Here is a 23,574-nt window from a genome sequence, read left to right on the forward strand (position 1 = left end):
GGGAAATAATTATACAGATCAGCCTCCCAGGAGCATAGACAGGATTGATTGGTTAATGTTGGCAAAGCATAAAAATGCTACATAACGGCCAAAAGGCAAGTTGAGCAACCTCAATGTGTGAGCGAGGTCAGGATTAGTCCCTAGGTTCTGTCTTTATGTGTCTCCTCCCTTAATTCACTTGTCACATAATGTAATAGACTCTGTAATAAGGACTGAAGGCTGATGAGGCAAGGTCAGGGCCAAGCAATGGTTATGGGGCTGGTGTGCCACCACTGCTGCTTACTGTGCTAATAATAATTGTCTCATTATATTGCCATTATTGTTATTTTATTACGGTAACACCAAGGAGCCTCAGACATGGCCCAGGACGCCCGGGGGCTGGGGGCTGTACGTTATTTATTAGGTGTATTACGGTAGCACAAGGCGCCTCGGTCCTTGTGGGCTCAGTGTTGAACCAACTCAGAACATAATAATCCTCCCGCCATCGGTTTGCTGCATCCAGTTGCTGTCTCTTCTCTTGTACGTAGGTTGCAAGTTCTTAGTGGCAGGGACTCTCTTTCCATTATGCATATCCGACGTCTAGCACAGCAGAGCCTTGATACTTGAGTGGGGTCTGTAGTTGCTACTGCAGTATAAATAATCATAAGACTCTGGACTGTGATTTAGGAGATCTGGGTTTCATTCTTGATTTTGCCACAGACTTCCTATGTGACCTCGGGCGAGTCAGGTCTTCCTGCCTCAGTTTTGCCATATGGAAAATGGGGTTAAAATGTTCCTCTACGTCACAGGGGGTGGGGATTGTGAGGATAAGTTCATTGAAGCCTGAAAGTTGATCAGATAAAATGGTGAGCAGGGCCAGATAAGTACATCGCCTGCAGCTGGGCCACAAACCACTGTCCTGACTCCCAAACCTGCCCCAAATATACTCCCCTCACACCAGTGTGACTCCGCTTTCGGCAGCGTTGACAGGACCACATCTCCTGTGATTTCTGTCACCCGCTGAGGGGTCGCTTGAGACAAGTTTTGTTGCTTTTTTCTCAAGGATGTTTTGTTTCTAAAGTTCAGGGTATCAGTTGCATGAGATGCTAATTTTGGTATAAAGGTCTTGCCTGCCAGCTGCCTTCAAGGGGAGATCTTGGGTTCCGTGTGCCGTATCCCTTCGGGTCACTGACCTTTAGTCCTGATCCTGACGTCAGCACAGAATCTGCGGGATCAGACAGAGGGTGGTGAGGGAAGTGATTTAAATGGCTGGATTGACAGCCCTGGGGCTGAATTATCCACAGAAAGGGTGGTGTGGGCAGTGGCAGTGCAAGCCGCGCACACACACACACACACACACACACACACACACACACACACACACACGCACACACACACACACACACACGCACACACTCTCTCTCTCTCTCTCTCTCTCTTCCCCCTGCTCGCTAGGGTGAGAGGGGAGCGCAGTCACAGCCTGGCCTCTACTGGGACACCAAACAGGAGAGTTAACGTGGTTACTTTTGTGACATGGAGCATCCCTGTCCCACCTGGAACCGTACTGAGACCCACCCTGCTCATTTCACACCGGCCACCCAGCCCATGTCAGATGAGCGGTGTGCTTCAGACATTGCTGACCAGGGCTGGATTCACACTGGTGCCCTCGTGGCGGAAAGCTCCATCTCCCATTCTCTTGAGCCAGCCAGGCCCTCAGGCTGGGAATCTTTTACGGTCTGTGGATATTGTAGAGTAAGGAAAAAGCAAGTGGGGATGTCAGAGAAGAGAGAAGTGAGGTAATAGTAACGGAATGAGACAGTTCTGAGAGGAGGAGAAGGGCTGTCTGGGTCGGGGTGTTGTTCGCGGCTGCACTTTACTAATTCATAATGATAATTAATAATCTCTGTCTCATACACAAAGCCCACCCAGATTCCCCCCCGCAATAGCAACACTTCGCCTTTCTCTTCTGCCTCTCTCCCAGGGATCTCAAAGCACTTTCCTAATGAGCTGATTACACACTCTGGTTAATTAGTGCCTGGCATCTCTTGGTTGGCTATCCTGGGATGTTTGCACACATTGACCTGGGAAGCTGAACTGCTGCCCAGTTTGCTGCGTTGGGGAAAAGAGCCACCCCCCGCCCCTTTGTCTGTGGAAAGGGCTTTGTCTGCTTTTGGGACAGGGTTACACCAGAAGGGGTCTAATGCAGTCTGTGTTTATGTGTGCAGGTGTATGATGTGGATGTGTGTTATCCTGTGTATGTATATGAAGTTCGTGTGTGTGTCTAGGTGTTTGAGGCGTCTCTGTGTGACGCACATGGGGTGTGCGTGTCTTTAGGATTCTGTGTTTCCATGTCTAGGTGCCTAAGGCAAGTGTGTATCTCTACGTGCATTGGGGTGTGTGTATCTATGGGTGTTTCCATGTCTATGTTTAGGAGGTATCTCAGTGTCAAGGAATGTGTGCTTCTGGGTCTAGGTGTATGGGGCTGAGGGGGTTCTGTCTGTAGCTGTACTGGGCATGTATATATGGGATTTTTCCATATCTAGGTGTATGGGGTGTTTCCGGGGCTGGGGCTGTGTGAGTTTTCCTCTGTATGTATATGAGGGTTTTTTTCCCAGGTACATATTTCATTTTTTGTTAGCACAAAGGACACAGATTGGGAGTGTAGCAAAACGTAAGGTACAACAATACCACAGGAACATCTGACCATCAAAGATACTGCATTGTGAAAAGAGCCATCGGGGTGGTGCAGTGGTGACTGGCTGGGAACAGGTCAGTCAGAGACATCTGAAAATCAGATCTGCTGTCCCGGCTTGCTTCATTCTACGTGGCATCTATTGAATTCTGAAGGCTGTTTGTTTCAGTGTCTGCGTGTTTGTGGTTAGTGTCTAGGGGCTCAGTAACCACAACTGGGGCCAGATTTTCACACAAGTCCAGCACCTAAGCAGCTCTTGTTGTTATTTTGTGTGTGTGTGTTCATTCTCTGTTCTCAAGCTGCTGGGTACTGATCTCTTTAGAAAACTTGGCACTAGGTTGCATGGGGTTTGTGTATGTATGTTGTGGTGTATGGGGTGTTGGTGTGTGCAAGAATCTGTGTCTATAGGCACTTCCCTGTATGTGTAAATGTGTACACATTTCCTGTGTGTGTGTGTATGTGTGTTTAGGTGTAGTTTCTAGTATGTGCGTGTGTATACGTCCGTATGTGAGTGTGTGTTTGGGTGTATTTCTTGGTATGCATATGTCTGTGCGTTGTATTTCTTGGTTGGTGTTGACTCTGGGTATGTCTACACTGCAATTAAAAAATGCAGCGGGCCCATGCCAGCTGACTTGGGCTCATGGGGCTTGGCCTAAGGGGCTGTTTAATTGTGACGTAGGCTTGGGGTGGGTCAACACTGCAAGGTCGGAGGGTCCCAGAGCTCAGGCTGCAGCCTGAGCCCAAACGTCTACACTGCAATTAAACAGCACCTAAGCCTGATCCCCGCAAGCCCAAGTCAGTTGGCACAGGCCAGCTGCAGGTGTCTAGTTGCAGTGTAGACACACCCTCTGTGTCAAGGTGTAACCTCATGGTGCGCATGTGCTCTGTGTGTACACTGCTCAGCTTCACCATTTATGTCAGGCCCACATTTACCCCAGCTGCCCACTAGCCTGGAGTGTTGTTCATCAGTTGTTCCTGACAATGCGGGGGTTATAAAAATCTTTATTTCACATTTCCTTTAGCTCTGGTTAAAAGAGGTGAGCCCCAGGGAGGCAATTGAGAGCTCCCTGTGCATATGTCGGAGGTGAACACATTAGCCTGCTTGTTGGGTGGGTAATTGTGAAGGGCAGAATGTGTGTGCAGCTTCCTAGGTGTGTTACCGTGTCTGTTGTGTGACTGTATGGCAGATGTTGAGTACATTGTGGTAATTGTGAGATGTGTGTTTGGTTTTGGGTGGAGTACATTTCTGTTAAACATGGTGTAAGCTGAGTACCGGTGCACAGTTTATCGTTACACACTGTGGGTTGAGGATTTGCGTGTCTATAGATTTCTCTAATAAATGTCCATAGTCTGTAGGGGGAAGTGTGTGTGTGTGTGTGTGTGTGTGTGTGTGTGTGTGTGTGTGTGTGTGTGAAATTCAGTAGCACAACTTGGGAGAGGGTGAAAGGAAGAGGAACATGCATATGGATTTCAGTACCACATTAGCGGTTGTAGGGGCTGATGCATTTGTAGGTGCCTTGGTATTGTTTGCCTAGTGGAGTGTCTCTAGACCTGTAGTGAGTGGGTGTAGGTTTCCGTAGTACCCTCTGGGGTTTAAGGCTGACGGTGGCAAGGAGGGTTGTACACAGGTAAGGATATGTATAGATTTCTGGTCACATGAGGACATGGGAAAAAGAGGCTGCAGACATCGTTCAGCCATTTTTTTGTGGACAATAAAATGGATTAAAAAATGAAGCAAGAAGCGTTCCTCTTAATCCTAGTGCAAATTAACTAGCCAAGTTTGTGTCATGTCCTCTTTAGAGGATAACAGCCTACTGCTGCCACTAGCTAATGGTACTGCTCCCTTGCTCAAGTGGCAGACGCCTTTGCTACAAGTCTGATTGTTGTAAGTTCAAACATTGCTGATGACCCATGTGTCTGGTTAACAACTAGTGGCACCATCTGTTCTTCTGGATTCAAATCTGGGTCAGCTCCACTTCTGGTCTGAAGTACAACCATAAAGTTTGGTGTGCCGAGCCAGGGCCTTGCCTTGGATTTCTGATTTTCTTAAAGGATTCACTGTTATTACATTTTACACATTTGCGCAAATTAGTCGGAGGCATTTTTTGCACTTTTTTTAAAAGTACTTTGATTTCCAAAGTGAAGTTGATTTGGGATTAGCCCACACTGGGGTCTGATTGCTAGTTAAAATAAAATGTCATTATCTGTAGACTGAGGGCAAAAGTTTCAAAAGCACTTGAAGGATTTAGGAGCCTAAGGGCCACTTTCAGAAATGGTTTAGGCACTTAGCAGCCTAAGACTCTTTGAAAGTCAATGGGACGTAGGTGCCTAAGTGCCTGCTCCTTTTCAAAATGGGAATTAGCCATCTAAATCACTTAGGCTTTGCAATGCTGAGCAGAGCAAAAGCTGAATACCTTTTAAAGCCTGGGCCTGAGACTCCTAGCTGGAGGTAGTTGGGAGTTCTTCAACGAAAAGCTTTTCTGCTGGCAAATGCCAGTTCATCAAAACCAAAACATTTTGTGGGAACATATTGGACACTACAGAATGAAACCATCATCCCAGAATAGCCAGTAGCTAGGGGTTAGGGCACTGGGCGATCCAGTGCCAAGTCACTGCTCTGAACCGGTCCCGTTCTGTCTCTCCTGTTGGAGCTGTTCTGCTTTGTGTAAGTAATTACCAGTAAGTTTTCATTAATAGAGACAGACTGTACAGCTTTAGGGTTAGGGCAATCATGGGGGAGTTCTAAGTTCTAGTCCCTGCTCTAAATCAGACAGACTAGGAACTTGAACCAATGTTTCCATCCCATAGAGGTGTTCTAACCACAGGGCTATGGGCTATTGAAGGAAGTGAACCCCTTTCTCTATGGCTTTTCATGCAACGTTCGGAAAGGTCTCGGCTTTGTCCTGACACAGAAGGAAAACAATTTCTGAAACCTCGCAATTTTCTGTGAAAGGGAATTCCTGTGTTCTGGCCAGCCCTATTCCGAAGTCACGTAGGTGCTTTTGTAAATGTTACTCTGTAACTTCTTTGGAACAGGGATTGTCTCATGATGTGTCTCTCAGAGTGTGACACTGTGATGGGGCTTGACACATCCCGTAGGTAGACAATAAATAACGTGCAAGATTGGAATTGGTGAGAACTGCTCACACTCACAGTCCAAATCCTTCACAATGCAGTAGGGTTTCTCACATCCTGTCTCCAACGTCAGTGTTCTACATGGCTGTTAAACAGCTGCCGTGTCTCAACCCTGAGGTGGCCGAGTGGTCCCTGTGTGAGCACTCGGGGATCCAAGGTGCTAGAGAAACAGAAGATGTTGTCTTAGCTTTTAAATAGGTAGCTATAGCCACCTTGCTCGGGGACAGGGGTTATAAACATAACGGACCTGGCCCATGCAAGGCTAACTCCCCTTGAAGCCAACACCAATGCTGGGCTGGCATTTTTACATATGACACAATCGGGAGGCCTAATTGCTCTCTGATTTACACCGGTATAAATCAGAAGAATCCCACTGAAGCCCGTGGAGTAACATGGGGTAAAACTGGGCTTGAGAGGAGAATCAGGGTGACAGTCCAGCTGCTGGAGAATTGCTCCTGCTGGTATATTTGCTAGTAGTTGGTTGAATATTTCAGCCCTGATCTGTGTTTTTAATAAAAGGATCATTACCCTGGCTGGCATATTCATCTTGCTCTCAAACAATCCCTCTGTATTGAGCTTCCAAGACAAGAGAGCTGGGACGGTGACTTCTTACGGGAGCAGAACAAAAGAACCCCTCTCCCTAGGCACCAGAGGTGCAGATAGCCTCCCTCTTTCTCTGTCTTGTTTGTGGTGTGTGTGTGTGTGTGTGTGTGTGTGTGTGTGTGTGTGTGTGTGTGTGTGTCGCTCTCTCGCTCACTGACGTGAAGGTGCTGTGCACAAATGACCCACCTGGCCTGTGTCCACATGCCACATCTATGGGTGAATCAACTTCCCTGTAATAGCCATGAATAATGAATCCTTTGCACTTTTGTGGTGCCTTCCTTCTGCGGAGCTGTAGCCCATTGACCTCAAAACAGCCCTGTTTCCACAAACAGCAACTGATCCTCCCCCTTCACCTGAGCCCAGTCCCCTACACTTTCTTCTCTCTTCCCGTGATCTCACTGGGATCAGCTGAAGCGGTGGAGCTAGTGCTTTAAACTGGAGTCAGTTGTGTGTGTGGGTGTGGGTGTGTGTGGGTGTTCTCACTGAGGGGTCCCCACTTTTGCCGTTAGTTTGAATTTACTCCCTCCTCCCCCTGCCTGGTAGCGCTGTTCCCCACGAGTTGAGTGGCAGGGCGGGTAGTGAATAGGCTACTGTGTGTAGACTTGGTTAGTTTGGACAGTGGCCCCCACTTTTAACCACCTTGTCTTGCTGTTTCGGTAGGAGAGTTTGTTTGTAGCCCCAGAGCTCCCAGCTGGGCACATTTTAGGGAATCAGAATAAATGCAAAATAAATAAATAAACATGGTTCTGGCTCGAACCTCTTGCTACCCCCTCCAGCAGCCCTAGCAGATGTGGTGAGAGTGTAGGCTAGCGGTTAGAGCTGGGGCTGGGGTGCCTGGTTTCTATTTCTGGTTCTAGGAGAAGGCTTGGCCTAGTGATTGGGGCAAGAGGGGATTGGAAATGGCGGGTTTCTCCCCACCTCAGAGGGGAATGGGGGGTCTAATGCAGAAACTGGGAGCCAGGATTCCTGGGTTCTGTTCCTGGCTTGTCAGTCCATCCTTGTGCAGTAATTTTAGGCTCTAAATGATAGAGTCCGTTAAGGTAGGAGAGAAGGGAGTGCCTCTTCGAGGTGTTTCAATTCATATTTTTTCTTAACATTTCAGTGACAAGCCTGATTCAAAACCCACTGAAGTCAACGGAATGACTCACTTTGGCTTCAGCTGACTTAGGTCACAACATTTCTTTCGTTCTGAACTCAATCCCCAGCCGCCTAGCACTAGTGCAGGAGAGCCAGAGACTGAACCCCACTGAAGACACACACAGTGAAACTCGCCGCCCTGAGCAGAGAGACTCGCAGTGCAGTGATAACGAAATGGGCTTGTGCAGATTCTCCTGACGCTAGCAGCCTAGCAGGGTGTGAGCCGCACAGAGAAAGAGGTTTTATTTGTGAGTACGTGACTTTTCTCTTGAGAGGTTCTCTTTAGTTTAATCTGAGTAGGAGATGCTGTGATACACACACAAAAACCCAAGCCCAAACCAGCATACCCTGGCATGACAAAGGCCCATTTGTTCTGTGTGTGATCAGGGGTGAAGAATGAACAGCCCCTCAGGACCAGTGGTCTGGGGCACCATTTCCCTCCTTTATTCTCTTTTCAAGAGGCCATCAGGTTTATGTGTTTCCGCATGGGGTGCTTTTCACAAAAGGGGAAAGGCTGGCAGCCAGAAGAGAGACAGTGCAGAGGCAGGGGAGGGGGTGGCTCTCTTTGGGTAGCTTGGAATCTCGGTTGCAAAGAACACGGGAGGGCATCTCTGATCCTTTGGGGTTCAGGAGAAGGGTGTCAACCCCATGTGCCCAGGGAATAATAGATGTTCAGGAGGAAAAGCTGTGTGGTGATCCCGAGTTAACTTAGAGGGAAAAGGGAGCAGAAATTGGCTTTAATTGTAGCCGTGGGTTGTGTGGCACAACTCGATCTTGTCTTGCACTAGGATAGGGGGGTGGGGTGGAGGGGCTGTCTCTGCCCCTCCCCCTGACTCACGTGGGTCTTGTCACTGCCTGTGCCCAGCACCAGTGGCAGGATAAGTGGGGGGGAGCTAACTCTGACCTAGTGTCAGGCTAGTCTTCTCTCACTGTCCCTGATCCATATGTCTCCTCGGCTCTCTGTTGCAGACACATTCCCTGGGATCTAGGGCCAGCTCTTATTCCCGAGGTCGCTTGACATGAGCCTGACCTGTCTAGCTAGCTATGTGATGCCCATCCCCGTGGTATCTGGGCCCCGTCCCATTGTACAGCAGCAGGCCCGTGTACCTTGGTGGCTCTGCCCCCGCCCCCTCCATATGTTGCCCCCTGTAGGAAAACAAGGCCAGGAATCTCCTGCCGTTGGCCCCTGACCTGCAGGGGCCCAGATGACGCGGTTGGTTTCCTCTTTGCGCGGCAGAGGTGTGTGCCCTCTGGTTAATCCCAGCAGCGGCCTCTCTGTAACTCTCCCCGGGGTCCCGCTGTAAACGAGGATCTTTGATCTCGGCTGGGTTCCTCCTAGTTAAATATTTCATCACGAAGGAATCCAGGCTGTGATACTGCGGCTTGTTTGATAGTGAAATTAATGAGAGGGAGACAGTTGTAGGCATCACACGTGATCTGGCAGGGGCTTTTCCTCTGCTGCCAGCAGCCATAGGGTGAGCCTTCTTCCTCTTTCCACTACTTCCCTCTCTCCTCCTTCCGCTGTCTCCTCCTCTTGCTTTCTATCCCTCTCTTCCATCTGTTTCCAGTCTTTCTCCTCCTCCCCCCATTCCCTCTTTCAGTTATGTGCTCCCTCTCTCCCTTCTTTTTTCTTTCTTCTATCTTCTCTCTCTCCTGCCTCTTTCTCTTCTCCAGCCCTTGCCCCTATGCTCTCATTTTCTCCCCCCCTCCCTCCACACTTTTAGGCTGCTTTCGGGAATCTGATGATTCTCCTACTAGAGCCAGCGGCAGCCAAGTTTTGCTCAGCATCGTCCTCTGCAGTCCATACGTCCCAGTAAAAGCCACCCACGTGGGTTGAGCCAGCCAGGCCTGGCCATTTCCTCACTCCTCCAGTGGGCAGATTTTTCCCTCGGTCATTCCCTGATTAAATCTCTACCTGAGCCCACTCCACTTGGAGCCTCAGGACAGCCTCGGAGAAGCTAATAGGCAATACAACAGCAGTCTTGCCGGCCTTGTGAACACCCAGAGTTGGGAATTAGGCCAACAGGCGGAGGCTGCTGCCTCATCCCACGTGGTTTGCAACCTAAGCAGAGTTGTGACTACACGGCATGTGGATGGGAGACCTCCAAGGTAAACTCAAGTGCTGATGGGTTTTCTCTCTCATTAAGGCCTGGTGCTGGGATTGCTTTGTGACTGTTACAAAGCTGCCATGTCCCATTTCAGAGGTGGCTGTCTCTCAGTGCTGGGCAGGTGATCTCTGTGCAGTATTGCTGTGCCCAGGTGCTGCATCCCAGAGGTGGGTGCACGCCAGTGCTGGGTGAACTGATATATAGGAACAGATCCCCCACTGGTATAAATCAGTATAGCTCCATTGACTTCAAAAAAGCTCTGCTGATTTACCCCATCTGGGGATATGGCCATAATCCGGAAAGTGCTCTGAGAAGCAAGATGTTATATAAATGTAAATTAATATCATTTATTTATTAATCTGAAGAAAGTGACCTAGCCATGGTGCAGAGATGTTGTATGGTAACTTAATTATAGCATCTGTAAGGCCATAAACATAGCGAGTGGAATTAAGAGGCACAGGCAAGAAAGGAAAGAGATTTTTTTCAGCTGTGATTTGCAGTTGGATGAAGAGCTGGTGAGACATGGGTGGGGGGTGATGCTGAGAGCAGGAGCTGCAGAGGGGAAGGCTCTTGCCCTGAGATTGGATGGACTGAGGTGAGGCCAGTGCTAGATAACTGGAGGAAGCGGGGAGGGGAGTAGAGGGAGACGGAGGCAGTGGGAGCTGTGGAAGAGAAGGCATGGGGGAAACTGGGTGGAGAAACAGGATAGAGGCTGGGAAGTGAGGGGAGGGTGAGGGTATGTCTCACGAGAGTTAGCCTGGCCAGAGTTAGTCTGAGTCTGCCCAAGGTAGCCTAGCCTGTGAGTGGTGTTATTGGAGGACGGAGGTGCTGTGGTACCCTGGGGAAGGCAGGCTGAGGAGTGGGGGCTAGGGGCATTTGCTTGATAAGCAGCCTGGGATGAGTTATCTGTCATCACAATGGCACCAAAATAATTGCTGAGCACACTGGTTAAAAAAGCCTTCTGCCCGAAATGTACAATTGCAGTAATGCCTTGGCTGGAGTGCACGTTCCAGGTTCTCCGCTCCTAGAGCTCATGTGCTGAACGCTGTGTGATCGGACCTGGCTGCTTCTCTCCCGCCTCTTAGCTGGAGGGTTTGGAATCAGCTTCGACGAGCTCAGAAACTGCAGTGCCAGAGAAAAGCAACAGAAATTGTCTTGCCAATTAAAAGTGTGTGTGTGTGTGTGGTGTGTGAGGGGGGAGCACAGAGCCAAAGAACGAGGGCTTAGTGCTACTCAGACCAGCTGCCACGGCGGTCCTCGCAGACGGGCTGCCCTCGCGAGCTCAGCTGCCCCTCGACCACAGGAGGATAAGCAGGAAACAAACCCGCCACCCCATCCCAAAGCGCCAGGGTTTGGGGTGGCCCTTTCTGCCCCAAATCAGAACCGCCACTTCCAAGGCAGCTAAGCTGTGCCCCTTCTCCATGGACACTTCCCCTGCAGCAGCGGTGAAAGGGAGTGTGACAGGGACGTGCTTTCCCTCTTCGGGAGCCCCCTTTAACGCATCTGTCTGTCTGTCTATCTATGTGTCTATCCATCTGTCCTCCAGCTCTATCCTTCCCCATCTCCTCCCACTCCCTCCCTTGCTCGATAAGAACCTTTCAGTGGAGTAGTGGCAGCACACCCGCACAGCCCCTGGCTGTGACGTTAATAGACTTCTTCTCTGGGGGATGTATTCGGTGCAAACCTGGACTCACTTCCTTTCCTTCACCCGCCTTATTCACTCAGCACCATCCAGGAAGCCTGTGACTAGCCCTGGATCACTCCGCTTGTTCCCCAGCTGATCACAGACCTTGTATTTTCCACTCCTGTATGAGGCCTAATAATGAGGCCACTTTCCTCCCCAGAGTGTGCCGCTGAAGGAGGCCTGGTTAATCGGAGCCTGGAAATTCCCCTCCACCTGCAGGAAGGCAGTGGGTTCCAGTGGTGAGAGCAGGGGGATGGGAGGGAGGACCCCTGGCTCAATTCCTGGCTCTGGGAGGGGAGTGTGCGCTGGTGGTGAGAGCAGGGGGATGGGAGGGAGGACCCCTGGGCTCAATTCCTGGCTCTGGGAGGGGAGTGTGCGCTGGTGGTGAGAGCAGGGGGATTGGAGGCAGGACCCCTGGCTCAATTCCTGGCTCTGGGAGGGGAGTGTGCTCTGGTGGTGAGAGCAGGGGGATGGGAGGCAGGACCCCTGGGCTCAATTCCTGGCTCTGGGAGGGGAGTGTGCTCTGGTGGTGAGAGCAGGGGGATGGGAGGGAGGACCCCTGGGCTCAATTCCTGGCTCTGGGAGGGGAGTGTGCGCTGGTGGTGAGAGCAGGGGGATGGGAGGCAGGACCCCTGGGCTCAATTCCTGGCTCTGGGAGGGGAGTGTGCGCTGGTGGTGAGAGCAGGGGGATGGGAGGGAGGACCCCTGGGCTCAATTCCTGGCTCTGGGAGGGGAGTGTGTGCTGGTGGTGAGAGCAGGGGGATGGGGGGGAGGACCCCTGGGCTCAATTCCTGGCTCTGGGAGGGGAGTGTGCGCTGGTGGTGAGAGCAGGGGGATGGGAGGGAGGACCCCTGGGCTCAATTCCTGGCTCTGGGAGGGGAGTGTGCACTGGTGGTGAGAGCAGGGGGATGGGAGGGAGGACCCCTGGGCTCAATTCCTGGCTCTGGGAGGGGAGTGTGCGCTGGTGGTGAGAGCAGGGGGATTGGGAGGGAGGACTTCTGGCACTCGGATGGTCTAGTGATTAGAGGTGTGGAACTGGGAGCTGGGGCTTTGTTCTTAGTTACGCTTTGTGTGAACGTGGGGGTGAATTTCTTTCCTTCTCCGTAGAATGGGGATAATGACGCTGACCCACATGGCGGGGGGCAGCGATGCTGATGTTAGTAACTCACTCTGAGATCTGCAGATCATCTGTGGGGGATCTTTGAATCCTAAACAGCGCAGAGCAGCTGATCAGCCTCGCTGTGCTTTGGAGGTGGCTCTGGCTTTGAGCCCCAAAGCCTCCCCAGCGAGCACGAGGAAGGAGATAGTCGCAGGGCCAGTCTCGGTCCCACTTCCGGAGGCCTGGAGTGCAGGTCACGGAGCTGCTACACATTTGGCACCAGCGGCCAGTTCCAGCTCCTCTCCAGAAGCCCGAGTACCAGCCAGTGCTTGTGCAGGAACTTGAGTTCTTGCCAAATTATTGCCGTGGGGGTTGAAACATACATTTCAGCAGGATCTGAGCAGAGAGGAGAGGACGTGGTGCTAGCGTTGCACATTTCAGCCCCAGCCACTGACTGGGGTGGGTGAGGAGGAGAGTGGGAGGGACCCAGAGCCCTAGGAACAACAGAATCCTAGGAGGGTTGGGAGTAAATGTAGCTAGCCATTAACTTGTCTTCTCGTCTCGTCTCATTTTGGAGACCCACGCTCTTTTGGGGCCCAACCCAACCCTGTTGCCAGTGCTTAACTCAACACCAGGGATGAGGTTGACCCAATATCTCGGGGGCAGGAGAACATTCTCAAATGAAGAAAGACAGACCCAATGCCCCCTCTCCCTCCTGCTTCTCTGCCCCCTCTCCCTCCTGCACTCTCCTGAGAGACTTCCTGGTTCAGGACAGCTCAGCAGAGGAGGAGGAAGACATCACAGCTTCAACCTTGCCCGAACTGATGTTAATTTCACCCCTGAGATCTCTGGTTCCCAGGGGAACTTCGCAGGAAGGTTGGGGATTTCTGAGACCTGGGATCGGTGGGTTAAGTTGCTGGTTCCCTGTCATCCCGTCTCCTTGGCCCTGTCAGAATCCGATCAAAACCTTGGAAGAGTGACAAATATCTGTAATTGCAGAGAGCTCCAAGGGGTCACTGTAGCCCTGATCAGGCCACGGGCACTTTTATCAGTTCGGCGACCCCTCTCATCCCCACAGACCTGGGGAGCAGCGCGAAACCATCAGCAGTGCTGGTCACTGAAGACCTGGGTAAGAACTGTGGCTGGGGTTGTTTGAAGCTAGACTCTATAGGGTGGTGCTGTCCTATTGATTAAACTCCTGGGACAGCTGCCAGTTGCCTCTAGGATTAAATCAATACCGTTTGCAAAAGTAAAAGCTTCTTGGTGGAGACATAAAATATTTGAGTTTATTTTTTAATGATAAAACTTACAGACGAACCTTCGCTGAGACAACGCTCTCTGCTGCGTGCCAAGAGGATGGGGGAACAAGGTGGGGAGGGGGCGCCCAAAGCAGTCATCCATGGAACCCCAAAAGGCCTCACAGAGTTAATTATCCTGACGGTGGAGCCGAAGAACAGCTGGGGAAGAGAGGAATTCAGAGTCACAAGTGGGGGAGGGGTGGGAGTTTCCAGCAGTGATTTTCAATGAGGTGGAGGTAGAATGATACTTTGGGGTGGGGAGAGGGGGAGCTGTTGGCTCTAGTGCTCATGGTGCAGGAGAGACCTGCGGAGATACAAAATTTGTATCCGCATCTGATCCGTGACCTGCAAACATGCTCTGTGGATATGAAGAGGCTAGCGGCAGATTTGCAGGGCTCTAGAGATGGGTTGGCAGGACAGGGAGGAGGCCGGTGCTAGGTGAGTGGAGAGTGACGGGAAAGGAGGAGAGAGATGCTGTTCCAAATGGCTGGAGCTGCGGAGAAGAAGGTCCCTGCACCAGCAGTGGGGAGTTTGGCTGGAAGGATCCAGCAAAGGGCGGGTACCTGAAGAGGAGGGTAGAGAGACTCAAGGTCAGGTGGACGGAGTAAGACCATCGGTTGTGGACTACGACCTTGGTGCTGAAATGACCTGGGACCTGAGGAGCTTTAGAAGGGCTGTATGCTCGGCTGACGCAGTGCATGGGGCTGGGGGGCTGGGGTTCAGGGAGGCTGGAGAGCAGGGAGCTCACTCCCAGTGCTTGGGGTGGTGGCAATGGGCACTGGGGGAGCAAGGACCCCATGAGACACTGTGCAGTTAGCCAAGCCGTGGAGCAGTCTGCAGCCCTCAGCAGTAGGGCTGGCCACTCTGGGACCAGGCTGTGGCTCTCTGACCTGGGAGGCGAAGCCAGGGATGAAGCTCTGGTTTTCTCCTGACGTTGTAAATTTCGCCCTCGGAATTAAGACCTTCAGGGCATGTCTACACTGCAATTAGCCCCCCGCGGCTGGCCCATTTCAGCTGACTCGGGCTCAGGGGCTGTTTAATTGCGGTGCAGACGCTCCGGCTCGGGCTGAAGCCCAGGCTCTAGGACCCGGCAAGGTGGGAGGCTGGCCTGAAAACACATCCAGAGCAAAGCCAAACTCCCTAGCAGGGTCACAGGGCCAAGCCAAGCAGAGCAGCTCAGTGAGGAGCTAGCCCTGGTGCTGAAACAGGCTCCTGCGCCGAGGAGCTGCCCTCGTTACACTGCAGTTTCTCAGGCCTCTCTGCCTGTGGGAACGTTGGCTGCTTGCTCGGTGTTTGCTCTTACAGTTTGGTTTGTGTGTAACATCTCAGCTCTATATTGTCACACCAGAAGGAAGTGATTTTCCCAAGTCAGGATAACAGCAAGGAGTCCTGGTTCCAAGTTCCCTGCTCTAACCACGAGAGCCCACTTCGCTCCCAGCTGGGAATGCAGCCCGGGAGTCTTCGCTTCCAGATCCCTGCTCTCACCACTAGGCAAGTGCTTCTCGACTTCTGATATACAATGGCCCTGTGTTTCAAGAGAAAAAGGTTTCAGGACTCTCCCCCCAGCCTCTCTCCAAGCCCAAAGGAAAGGGAGGATGGTCCTGACCCCTCTGAACCTATTAGCAACCTCCTGGCTGAAAACCCTAGACCTTGCTGCTGTCTTAACAAGCTGCTTGCTGTGCTTGTCAGCTGTTCTGCTCCTCCTGTCTGCTAGTTAATGTGTCAAACACAATTCAGCGGCTTCATACAGCAGTTTCATTTCTTTTAAAGGATAAGCTGCTTTGATTTTGTTCAAAAATAGTAAAAATAGAAAAGGAACTTGGTGTGTGTGCGTGAGAAGACCTGTTCCCCTCACCCGTGGGGTGCAACTGGATCTGTTTTTTAAAATGTATGTGTTTGATGTCTGCATTAGACAGACATTTTTAAAAACATTTTGTAAGGGTGGCTAGAAATAACCCCCGGAGCCATCAGAGCCGATACGTGCGGCCTGTGGCACAGCCACGTGGATTGGTGCTGTCGCGTGATTAGAATAGGGAGGGTTCTGTTCCCAGCGTTAGGAGAGGAGGAGCACATGGGGGCTGACCAAAAGAATCCCTCTTGGAAATGCTGCTAGAGAGGGAAAACTTATGAGACTTAACAACAGAGAGGACTTGCAAAGCGCGACCTGGGATAGTTTGTGCCCTAAGTGACGTCTAATGGCACAGGAAGGATTCATTTTTGGGGAGTGGGATCTAGCGGGTAGGGTGTGGGGAGGGGACTGGGAGTCAGGACTCCTGGGTTCTACCGCTGGATCTGGAAGGGAGTTGATTCTCATGGTTAGAGCAGAGGAGACTGGGACTCAGGAGTCTGGGGTTCTCGTCCTGGTTCTGCCACTTAGGCAGATCACATCCTTCTCCATGCCTCAGTTCCCTCATCTGTACAATGGTGATAATAACACCAACCCACCTCCAGCAGGGTTTAGTTAATTCCTAGCTGAGTAAGGTGCATTACTAGACCATTGTGGGATTAACGTTGGCTGTTATTAGCGTTCTTCGCACATACCGATCCCCCACCACCCACCCTCAGAAGCGTACTCACTTCCCCCAAGACACAGGCCTGATCTTACTTATCCCTCTCCATTGGCCAGTGCAAACCAAGCAATCCATCTCCCTTTGCCCACGAGCTCCTCTGAACCCCTCCCTGGATGGAAGGGCGTCCCTCTGCATCATAGACGTTGAGGGGAGTAGGGTGGGGAGACTGAAGAGGAGAAGAAATCTGGTGGCACAATGGAGTGACTAACCCATTCTGAGAAGGAGCGTGGCATGGGGGTGCGGGGAACAGAGCTCAGGGTATTTGTTTAATGCAAAAGATTTAACTGATCCCCAGAACTGGATGGCTCTGTCTTTCACCTTCCTTCTCCCTCCCTCCGTCTCTCTTGCCCTGCATGTTCCTAGCCCTCTCTCCTCCAACTTCTCCGGTATCAGATCTGCTCCCACAGGCCACTGATTCAGGCCTCTTTCCCCCACAAACCAATCGATGAACAGGAAGGGCCTGCAGCAAGCTCCGATTCTCAGCAGCTGACAGCGCTAGTGCTGGGGGAAGGAGCCCACGGAAGTCCAAGCTTCCAGGCCCCCCCCCCCGCCACGAACTGGGCCAGCCCCAGCTGCTCAGCATATTCCAACAGCTCCGCTGCTCTGGGGGACTCCAAAACACCGCTGCTCCGGGGGACCCGGGGACTGACAGCTAGCCCCAGCACTGGCATTGGGGGCTGACTGCCCCCAGCCGCCCACAGCTCAGAGACCCCGGGGCACCGCTGCTCCGGGGGACCCCGGGGACTGACAGCTAGCCCCAGCACTGGCAGTGGGGGCTGACTGCCCCCAGCCGCCCGCTGCACAGAGGCCCCGGGGACCGCTGCTCTGGCGGTCCCAGAGCCAGCTGCCAAGGCTGCTCCAGTAGTGGCCAGTGTGTCTGGCTCCTGGACTGCCCCAGCTGCTGCCCGGGGGGCTGGTCCTGGGGTTCGCCCCAGCAGCTGCAGAACTCCTGGAGGTCCTGGAAAGTCACAGAATCCGTGACCTCTGTGACAGACTCGTAGCCTTACCCATCATGTCTGAAAAGTACTTACTCCTGTCTGGTTTGGCAGCTGAAGCATTATGGGATAGCTGCCTGGATTGTCCCGGAATGCACTGGTTGTAGGCATGGCTGTGCAATAGGGAAGGTGCGGTTGTGCCTCAAGAATAGGACTCTGGTGGTGTTAGCTGAATACAACAAAACTTGGTTGCACCAAACACAGTTGAACTGCATAATGGTTTATTAACGGGATCAGATGCTCTCAACTCTGGTGCTTTGCTCTCACATGCACAAAGTTAAACTGACCAACAGCAGAGCTGGGCTCGCCTCCCCCTCCCAGGCTGTCAGCGGGGAGTGGGGGAGTTCTCCCCCCGCCGCACAGAGTGGGGGATCATCCGTCAGGATCCTTGGGATTAGGACCCTGTGGAGGGGTCTGACAGGGCTCAACACAGCAGCGAGCTGTCCGTGGGGGAGAGTTCCTGGGGTTGAATGGAACAGCGAGGTAGGCTAGGGAGAGATCTGAAGGTTGGGTGGATCGGGGCCCTGGAGACTCCATCTGCCCCTGCAGCTGATTCCGGGAATTGGGGAGACATGGGTATTTCTGACTGCAGACACCCTTGGACAGACACGATCCTGCACAGACAGCAGCGCCCTTGAGAGAGTGGGACTCCAGTTGTCAAGGCATAGGGCCCTCCTTGCTCCCAGCACGCACAGGGGGCCAACCCAAAAGCTGAGTTTTCTTTGACTCTGGTGCACTCCTTTTGAATACATGATTTTAGCTACTATCATAGCGAACTGCATTGTTCTTGCTCTGGAGCAGCACCTGCCTGATGAAGACAAGACCCCGATGTCAGAACGACTGGTGAGTGTGGGCGTCTCTCTCTTTCTTAGCTGGATTTACCTAAGTTCTCCAATACTTAGTGTGGTGGGTTCCCCCCGGGGTGCTACCTGGAACTGGAGTACCACCGAGCGCCCTGGCCCACCAGCCTGGGCTCCCTTTTACACTGCACTGCTGGGACAAGCTGCAAAGCCCTCCAGCCTGCCCTTTCACCAGCCTACGTACAGGTGGGGACACACCCGGCTGCAGTAACATACAGGCTCTCTGACCAGCCCCTGCGTAGGAAAGCTACAGCTAAGGCAACTCCCAGCTCCCCAGGCGCGCACCCCCTCTGGAGTATAAACCCAAAATTATACCACCTTGTGCTGCACAGGGACCTGTACAGCGTAAGCTCCTAAAATTCACCCCCTCCCTCAATGTGGAGTGGAATATGCAACAGCCTTTGCCCTTGAGTGATGATTCCCATACACTTCACTCCAATTCACTAGTTTAGATAGAGCAAAAACAAGTTTATTAACTACAGAAGATAGATGTTAAGTGATTATAAGGGATTACCTAGCAAATAAACAAAAAACCGCGAACTAAGCTTACTATGCTAGATAGATTGGATACGAATTAGCAGATTCTTACGGGGCAAGCTGCACTTGCTTTACAGGTTGGAATCCCCAGGTGTTTCATTCACAGGCTAGAAATCCCTTTAGCCTGGGTCCAGCGCTTCCCCCCATTCAGCCCTTGTTCCTCGGGTGTTTCCAGGAGTTTTCCTGTGCCGGGAGTGAAGAACACCTGATGATGTCGCTCCCTGCCTTATATAACTTTTGCATATGGCAGGAACCCTTTGTTTCAAAGCTTGGGTCCCAGCCCAGTCTATGGAAAAACACTGACATCCCAAGATGGAGTCCAGCACCATGTGGCCTGGTCACATGTCCTTGTAGAGTCATAGCAACCATTACTCCCAGGCTGTGTGGAGTGTTCTCTGGAAGGCTCATCCCCAGGTGGGAGATCAGCTTCTCCTGAGGCCGGGGTTCTCAAACGGGGGGTCGCGAGGTTATTACATGGGGGGTCGTGAGATGTCAGCCCCCACCCTAAGCCCCGCTTTGCTTCCAGCATTTATAATGGTGTTAAATATATTAAAAAGTGTTTTCAATTTGTAACGAGGGTCACACTTAGAGGCTTGCTGCGTGAAAGCGGTCACCAGGACAAAAGTTTGAGAACCACTGTCCTAAGGCCTGTTGTTTTTTCCTAATGGCCCATTGCCCTGAATAGGCCCTTTCCCACCCACTATCTAGACTGACAGCATCTTCTCCAGTGGGCGTTCCCCAGGTGTAACGACATTAGAAATACAGATACATAGTCAATAGTCATAACTGCAGATACAAAAATGATACATTGCAGACACATAAGATAGTCATGTTTAGCAAACCATACATTTTCCAGTGACACCTCACATGATGTATCTTACATACAATACTTCATAATCATATAACAATATCCCTGTGAAGAATATGGGGTGCAGTGTCACACTTAGGTCTTATGTCTATTGGGAAATTGACCAGAATAACTCCCCATCTGGACACTTTTAGTCTGGAGTGTATTTGTCCACACGTGGTTATTCCTGTATAGCTATTGCATTTTAAATTCACACCCTATGTTATTCTGGGATAGCTTCCCCGTCCCTTAGACCGCTGCACCAGAGGGGGCTGCCTTTACAGCCCCCTTTCTAGCTGTCCTTTTTATGTCCTGTTTTCTGCCCTTGTGCTGGGAGCTGGGACAATGCCATATGCCTCCCTCACAACTGCTTCAGTTCCCTTCTCCCACCGGACCCGGGCTGTGTTATCTCTGAAGCAGCTTGTCCTAGATTCCTCCCTACTCAGGCCATGAAAATCGGAGCCAGCCTGGAATGCCTGGGAAGTGACAGCCGTCTCCATTCCACGGGATTTGGGACTTCTAGGAATCTTGGGGGGGGATTTTTGGTAATCTGTCTGTCTGTGTATCTCCATTCACCTTTCTCTCTCTCTCTTTGTACCCCAGACCACGTAGAGCTGGAACAAAACTGTTTTCTTGGAATTATTGTCATATCCATTCTGACATTCACACCACCCCCTCAGTCAGAACCTCTTCTCTATGGGAAGAGAGTGTAGTCCAGTAGTCAGCACACAGAGAACCAGGGACTTCTGGGCTCTGTTCCCACTCTGGGAAGAGAATGTGATCTAGTGGTTAGAGCAGGGTTCTGAGAACCAGGACTCCTCTGTTTCCTCTCTGCCACTTCACCATGGTGTGGCCTGAGGCAAGTCCCTTCCCCTCTCTGTGCTTCAGTTTCCCCACATCTCACAGTGGCTTGTGAAGTTTCATGAGTGGCCCTCAAGTGCTTTGAGACCCTGCAGAAGCCCCATGGCTTGTTACTGTTTTCATTGTCTGCATTTCCCTCTCTCTCCCAGGATGACACGGAACCATATTTCATCGGAATCTTTTGTTTTGAGGCTGGAATTAAAATCATCGCCTTAGGGTTTGCTTTCCACAAAGGCTCCTATCTGAGGAATGGGTGGAATGTGATGGACTTCGTGGTGGTTCTTACAGGGTGAGTAGCTGTTTTTTATCCTCTCCATCTCTGTGTTGGTCACCTGCAGACCAGGGTACAAACAATGATGTATTTTCTTGAACCGGGAGGCGGTAGCATGGCCTAGTGGTTGTCTGGTGGCTAAAGCCATCCGTCCAGGAGTCAGGACACCTGGGTTCAATTCCCAGATTAGGGGGAAGTGGTGTCTAGTAATTAGAGTTGCTGACAGGTGGTTGGGACTCCTGTGTTCTATTCTCATCTCTGCCTCTGTCCATACGGCCTTGGGCAGATCTGTGCGTCTCGCTTTCCCAAAGCGGTTGTGAGGGTTAATGTGCGGATGGGGTTTTAAGCTGGGGAGTGGGACAGAAGGGCTCAGTGGCATTATTAAAGCCTGGGGCTTTGTGCAGTGGGCAGAGCTGGCCTGGCAGCATTTTCACTCTAGGCAGGTCCCCAGTGCTTCGTATCCCTGCTGCTTTACAACCTGCTTTGGAAGTTCTAGGGCTGTGGAACAATGGCCTCTCTCTGCTAGTGCTGAGACGTCACTGCCGCTGGGGTGGCTGGAGCTAAAGAGCTTTCATTCAGCATAGATCCCTGCTCCTAATGAGTGCCGGGACCACCTTGCAGCAGGCCTCTGCAGATTAACTTCCCCGTCCTTCCTGCTTCTGTCCCTCTGTCCCTGCCCCTCCGCGGGGACTGTGGAATTGAAGGCTGATGCGTGTTGGAGTTGGTTCTTCATCTTTGAGCCTGTCGCACTGGTTCACTTGCCTAGTATTTCTCTGGGTTTATCTGCTGGGCAGCTCTCGTGTTCGGATAACTCCTGGAGAAATAACGTTGTGTTCTTCTTCGAGTGCTTGCTCATATCCATTCCATTAGGTGTGTGCGCGCCGCGTGCACGATCGTCGGAAGATTTTTACCCTAGCAACCCGGCGGGTCGGCTGTGGAGCCCCCTAGAGTGGCGCCTTCATGGCGCTGAATATATACCCCAGCCGACCCGGCGCCCCCTCAGTTCCTTCTTACCGCCCCTGACGGTCGTTGGAACTGTGGAGCGCTGCTTAGCTGTTCTCCACTTTCCCTAGCTTTTCTTGTTGTATCATAGTTGTAGTTATAGTTATAGTCTTAGAGTTTGTTGTAAGTTAGTTAAGTAGTTGTAAAGTTGTTCTAAATAGTCCAGGGGGTTAAGGGGGTCGTCTCCCCCCTTTCTCCCCCGGCCGCGGGGCCGGGCTCATGCCCAACGCTCCCGGCTTCAAGCTGTGCGCCTCCTGCGCTAAACCTATGCCCACGAGCGACCCGCACGAATCTTGTCTGAAGTGCCTGGGAGAGTCACACCAGACAGACAAGTGTAAAATCTGTAAGGCCTTTCGTCCGAGAACGAAGAAGGAGCGGGACTTTCGGCTCAGGCAACTTCTGATGGAGGCGGCTCTTAGCCCGGACGCTCCTTCCACGAGCAAGGCCCCGGCACCTAGCACCTCGGTGCGCAGTGCCCCGGCGGCACCGGCTGCGACGACCACGCGAGTGGCGTCAGACAAGCCTCCCCGGCACCGGACCTCGTCGGCACCGCAGACACAGCAAGTGCCTCGGCGCCGGTCCTTATCCCCAGGGCATAAAAAAGCCCATAAGACGGGGACATCAGTGCCGAAGACGCCAGCTCCCCCAGTGTCGGGGGTAGAGCCGCGTCCACCGGTGGAGCAACGGAAACAGTTGCCTCCGGCACCGTCGACTCCGGCGCCGAGGCCGTTGAGTCCGGTGCAAATAGCGTCTCCCCCCAGGCCGGCGGTGATACAGTGCCTCCCGTCGACTCCAGAGACCTTCGCGGCGGCGAGAGACTTAATAGCTCTCACGGAGCCGGCACCGCCTCAGCCACCGGCACCGACTGCACCGTTGACTCGCCCGGTCCAGTCGAGGGGGAAACCTGCTTTGATGCGCCCACCATCACAGGGGCTGGAACCTCGGCACCGGTCCAGGTCCCGAAGCAGGTCCCCACGCCGCTCGCAGTCCCGGCGCCAAATATCGTCTCGGCACCGGTCGTACTCGCGGCCAAGATCTACTTCGCGGCACCGCTCCACGTCTCGGCACCGCTATGATCGTCGGCACCGATCAACGTCGAGACGTAGTTCTCGGCACCGCTACGGTCGGCGCTCGACGTCGAGGGGTCGCTCCCGGCACCGGGCATACTCCAGGTCCTCGTCGAGGTCCAGATCCGACTCCCGGCACCGACGAGGTCATCGGCACCGGTCGCGGTCCCGGCACCGATCGCCGGCACCGCGCGGAGATAGATCATCTCCGGACCGGCACCGTGCGGCACCGCAGCCCACCGGGATGGTTTCATCTCTCTCGGCACCGCCATGGCCGTCTAGATCGGTGTCTCGCTCCTCGGAGGACTTGTCGAGATCGGCATACCCCCCTCAAGGGCGCGCCGATGAACAAAATTTCGGCCACTGGCAGGAGATGGCAGAGGACCAATCTCATGGACCATCTCACTGGTCGTTTTGGACCCCGTGGGCATACCACCAAGAACAAGGGGCTCCAATACCATCGACCTCTCGCTCGGGTCACTCGGTTAGAAGGGCCCCAGAATCCACCATCTCTCGGCCTCCGCCAGGAGGCATGGAGGCTTCGGTGTCCACGCCACCCGACACCAGGGACCCAAGTGCAGGTGATGCCCCGGCCCAAGAGCAAGGGGATCAGGACCCCCCCTTGGATCCGGTACCACCGGAGGCATCCTCTTCCTCCTCTCCGGACGAGGCAGTGGCGGGCACTTCATGTACGGGTCCCCCTCCGATAGATCTTCGGGCTCACCAGGATCTCCTGCGTAGGATGGCCCGTAATATGGACCTGCAGGCGGAGGAGATAGTGGAGGTGCACGACCCGATCGTGAACATCCTTGGAGCAGATGCCCCATCG

At 52.6% G+C, this 23,574-nt stretch overlaps 1 protein-coding gene across 2 annotated transcripts in view; it reads left to right on the forward strand.

Annotated features, from left to right (window-relative positions):
* CACNA1A (calcium voltage-gated channel subunit alpha1 A) overlaps positions 1-23,574 on the forward strand; it is a 198,743-nt gene that overhangs the window by 53,618 nt on the left and 121,551 nt on the right. For both annotated transcript variants that reach the window (XM_065576443.1, XM_065576444.1), the window contains exons 4-5: positions 18,037-18,143; positions 20,555-20,694. In XM_065576443.1, the coding sequence (XP_065432515.1) occupies positions 18,037-18,143; positions 20,555-20,694 (247 nt within the window). The remainder of the gene's footprint in view (positions 1-18,036; positions 18,144-20,554; positions 20,695-23,574) is intronic.

The sequence above is a fragment of the Chrysemys picta genome, chromosome 22 (assembly GCF_011386835.1).
Source record: "Chrysemys picta bellii isolate R12L10 chromosome 22, ASM1138683v2, whole genome shotgun sequence".
In the NCBI taxonomy this organism is placed as follows: domain Eukaryota; kingdom Metazoa; phylum Chordata; order Testudines; family Emydidae; genus Chrysemys; species Chrysemys picta.